Here is a 5,000-nt window from a genome sequence, read left to right as displayed (position 1 = left end):
AAAGAGCAGAAAGGCAGAAAAAATATAAGAGGGAAATAATTTGAAACTATCTTGCTACTGAAAGGACTAGAAAACATTTCACCTATTATACAGTCTATTGCATGACTGTCCCATGCATGGTTTGGGCACCACTGCCTTGCTCAAGGGAATGCTGACACAGCTTTAGCAGACATAACACAAACTACCCTGCAAGCACAGCTCGATCACAAATTCCTGCAGGGTATCTGCACACTTTTAACCTACAAATTTAATGAACTTTAAGACCTTTTTAACATATATGCACCAGAGAGCACTCTGTCAACAGCAAGGAACACGTAGGAGATGTCAGACTAAGCAGGAAAATACAAAAAAAAAAAAATTATGCCATGCTAGAATTCTCATCGAGGTGTTGTGGGTCATCCCAGACGCTACATCACTGTTCTTCACACTAAATGGGGTAAAGACACACGTTCCTTGTTCATAATCGGGCTCAACGCTGGAAATTCATTGGCAATGACAAAACCATGTCAAAATCGGGCTGAAATCGTATAGTCTGATCCCGGCATAAGGGAGGGTGAAACACCATTCTGTCATGCAAAAGACAGTTTTCAGTGTAGAAGTATTTTCCAAGCAGTTAAAGGTCTTCTCTGCAAGCTTTCAGCTCTTGGCTGTACATCTTCATCTCTCTGTGAGATCTTGTGTAGTTCCTACTCAGTTGTGTGGAAGGAAAATTAAGATGATGTACACTAGTAGGTAGTGTACACTACGTAGTGTACATGGCACAGTAGAGTTTGCACTAGGTAGTGTACTTACATGTTTCCTCTCTGCTTTAAGGTCTTGGCTGTACCTCATCAGCTCACCATAGACCTTATGAGCCATCTCCTCCGCCACCACCTCCCTCTGGCCAGCATAGTCATTCAGTTCATTCAATACAGAGTAGAATGACAGGCAGGATGTGAACCTGGACAAAAGACGCACATTACCACATACTGAAACACTGTATGTCAATATTAGGTGCCATCCAGGGACACTAGCTGGGCATGAACCTGTGCAAACACACAAACAAAAGACCGTGCACTGTTTTATGTCAATACGTGTCAAGAGAGACAGTCAGCCTACAATCCATAGCAGTTAAGTTCATTTAATATGGAGCAGAATGACGCGAGGATACAAATTTACCAAATGAAATACCAAAAAACAATTCACATGTTGGCATTTGAAAAAAACAATATGTGCTGCTTTCCTGGAGCTATTACCCCTGACATCCGAGAGAAACTCCCAGGACTCCCGGATTCATTTCCGATCATTACGAAAGTAATAGTCCAAGTCCTCCCTTAACATCACCAGTACTGCCCTCTCCCGCCTAAAGTCATATCTCATAAACAGAAAACAGTTCATCAGCATCAACAACTGCACCTCTTACACCGCTCCTCTCTCACGAGGTGTCCCCCAGGGTTCGGTGCTTGGTCCTCTCTTTTTCATGCTCCCCCTTGAGTACACCATATGTCGTCATGGTCTCCACTTCCACTTCTACACCGATGATGTCCAGCTCTACATCTCCACTACATCCATCACCACTGTAACTCACTCCACTCTGACCTGCTGCCTCACTGAAATTAAATCATGGATGCAAGCCAACTTCCTCAAACTAAATTGTGATAAATCTGACACGATCATCACCGGTCCCAAATCCTTTACCAAAATGACCCGCAACTTCTGCCTCACCATCTATAAAACCACTCTTGTCTCCCTCGCCACGCGTCCACAACCGCAGAATCATTTTCAACAGCAACCTCTCCTTTGACCACCACATCAGTCAAATTAACAGAACTGCCTTTTTCCACCTAAAAAAAACATAGCTCGTCTCCACCCATCACTTCCTTCTCTGCTGCCGAAAATTTGATACATGCCTTCGTCACGTCCAGAATTAACTACTGCAACAGCATTCTTTATGGCTCATCATTCAAAGTCCAGAACAAACTCCAGTACATCCAGAACTCTGCTGCCCACCTGCTCACCCACTCCCGCTCCTGTGACCACACCACCCCTGTCCTCCAAAACTCAGTTTTTCAGAATTGCTTTGAATATGTGATTAATGTCTGTTTTACATTTCCGGTGTGTTGCTTCTATGTTCATTTTAACTTACCTAAAGCGTCTTTGAGTACTCTCAAAAGCGCTCTATAAACAATAATAATAATAATTATAATAATTATTATTATTATGTGTGCAACCAGACAGAAGCCGGTCAGTGAAAATGGGTTTGTCACAAGTGAGGACTCGCAGACAAAGAGTTTCCAGCACCCGCGGGGCGGAGAGTGTGTGTCTTGTGACTCCTCTGGCGTCGCTCTAGTCTGCTGGAGTAGGAAAAAGAAACCCAGGCAAGTGAACGACCATGCTCACCTTGGCTCCTCGTCTTTGGCGCGCTTCGGACAGTATTTCTTGACCAAGCTCCTGTTTGAGAGAAAGGAACATGGGGGGCGAAAAGGGACAGAGAGACGGGCAGCGGGTTAAAAACAAAAACCGAACGAGACCCAGACACAGACACACTCCACAAAGAGGGTTCGAGTGCATTATTAAAGATGTAGAATAAAACATCAAAGTCTCCCTCCGTCAGCTCCCTCGGGCTCCGACTTCATCATCTCCAAGAGCGGCGGTGTGTGTTTTCGATGCCACAAAAAATAGGAAGAGACAACTAATTTAACGTCTGACCTACATCTTAAAATACCACACACACACACACACGCACGCACACACACACACACACACACGGCCAAAAACTACCTTTGATCATGTCTCAGATATGCAGTAGCAAAGGGATCTGCAGGGATTTCCCTCTCTGAAATCAAACACACAACAGCAACCACCCTTGAGAGCAACTTCTGCTGGGAATATTTCTACTGATCTCTACTACAGGGAGACTGATCTTTACTGATCTCTACTACAGGGAGACTGATCTTTACTGATCTCTACTACAGGGAGACTGATCTTTATTGATCTCTACTACAGGGAGACTGATCTTTACTGATCTTTACTACAGGAAGACTGATCTTTACTGATTTCTACTACAGGGAGACTGATATTTACTGATCTCTACTACAGGGAGACTGATCTTTATTGATCTCTACTACAGGGACACTGATCTTTACTGATCTCTACTACAGGGAGACTGATCTTTACTGATTTCTACTACAGGGAGACTGATCTTTACTGATCTCTACTACAGGGAGACTGATCTTTATTGATCTCTACTACAGGGACACTGATCTTTACTGATCTCTACTACAGGGACAATGATCTTTACTGATCTCTACTGATCTCTACTACTGGGACACTGATCTTTATTGATCTCTACCACAGAGACACTGATCTTTACTGATCTCTACTACAGGGACACTGATCTTTACTGATCTCTACTACAGGGAGACTGATCTTTACTGATCTCTACTACAGGGAGACTGATCTTTATTGATCTCTACTACAGGGACACTGATCTTTATTGATCTCTACTACAGGGAGACTGATCTTTACTGATCTCTACTACAGGGACACTGATCTTTATTGATCTCTACTACAGGGACACTTATCTTTACTGATCTCTACTACAGGGAGACTGATCTTTATTGATCTCTACTACAGGGAGACTGATCTTTACTGATCTCTACTACAGGGACACTGATCTTTATTGATCTCTACTACAGGGACACTTATCTTTACTGATCTCTACTACAGGGATACTGATCTTTACTGATCTCTACTGATCTCTACTACAGGGACACTGATCTTTATTGATCTCTACCACAGAGACACTGATCTCTACTACATGGAGACTGATCTTTATTGATCTCTACTACAGGGACACTGATCTTTACTGATCTCTACTACAGGGAGACTGATCTTTATTGATCTCTACTACAGGGAGACTGATCTTTATTGATCTCTACTACAGGGACACTGATCTTTATTGATCTCTACTACAGGGACACTTATCTTTACTGATCTCTACTACAGGGAGACTGATCTTTATTGATCTCTACTACAGGGAGACTGATCTTTACTGATCTCTACTACAGGGACACTGATCTTTATTGATCTCTACTACAGGGACACTTATCTTTACTGATCTCTACTACAGGGATACTGATCTTTACTGATCTCTACTGATCTCTACTACAGGGACACTGATCTTTATTGATCTCTACCACAGAGACACTGATCTCTACTACAGGGAGACTGATCTTTATTGATCTCTACTACAGGGACACTGATCTTTACTGATCTCTACTACAGGGAGACTGATCTCTACTACAGGGATACTGATCTTTACTGATCTCTACTGATCTCTACTACAGGGACACTGATCTTTATTGATCTCTACCACAGAGACACTGATCTCTACTACAGGGAGACTGATCTTTATTGATCTCTACTACAGGGACACTGATCTTTACTGATCTCTACTACAGGGAGACTGATCTTTATTGATCTCTACTACAGGGAGACTGATCTTTATTGATCTCTACTACAGGGACGCTGATCTTTATTGATCTCTACTACAGGGAGGCTGATCTTTACTGATCTCTACTACAGGGAGACTGATCTTTATTGATCTCTACTACAGGGAGACTGATCTTTACTGATCTCTACTACAGGGAGACTGATCTTTACTGATCTCTACTACAGGGAGACTGATCTTTATTGATCTCTACTACTGGGACACTGATCTTTATTGATCTCTACTACAGGGACACTGATCTTTATTGATCTCTACTACAGGGAGACTGATCTTTATTGATCTCTATTACAGGGAGACTGATCTTTACTGATCTCTACTACAGGGACACTGATCTTTATTGATCTCTACTACAGGGAGACTGATCTTTATTGATCTCTACTACAGGGAGACTGATCTTTACTGATCTCTACTACAGGGAGACTGATCTTTACTGATCTCTACTACAGGGAGACTGATCTTTACTGATCTCTACTACAGGGAGACTGATCTTTATTGATCTCTACTACAG

General features: G+C 42.5%; 1 protein-coding gene across 1 annotated transcript in view; it reads right to left on the bottom strand.

The window, feature by feature from the left end:
* fnbp1l (formin binding protein 1-like) overlaps positions 1–5,000 on the bottom strand; it is a 67,207-nt gene that overhangs the window by 19,811 nt on the left and 42,396 nt on the right. The window contains exons 3-4 of the mRNA XM_056277688.1: positions 2,380–2,430; positions 793–940 (exon numbers count right to left, since the gene is read on the bottom strand). Coding sequence (XP_056133663.1) covers positions 793–940; positions 2,380–2,430 — 199 coding nt within the window. The remainder of the gene's footprint in view (positions 1–792; positions 941–2,379; positions 2,431–5,000) is intronic.

This window comes from Lampris incognitus, chromosome 3, assembly GCF_029633865.1.
Source record: "Lampris incognitus isolate fLamInc1 chromosome 3, fLamInc1.hap2, whole genome shotgun sequence".
Taxonomy (NCBI): domain Eukaryota; kingdom Metazoa; phylum Chordata; class Actinopteri; order Lampriformes; family Lampridae; genus Lampris; species Lampris incognitus.
Note: the sequence above shows the minus strand (reverse complement) of the source record. Positions and strands in the feature narration are given on the sequence as shown.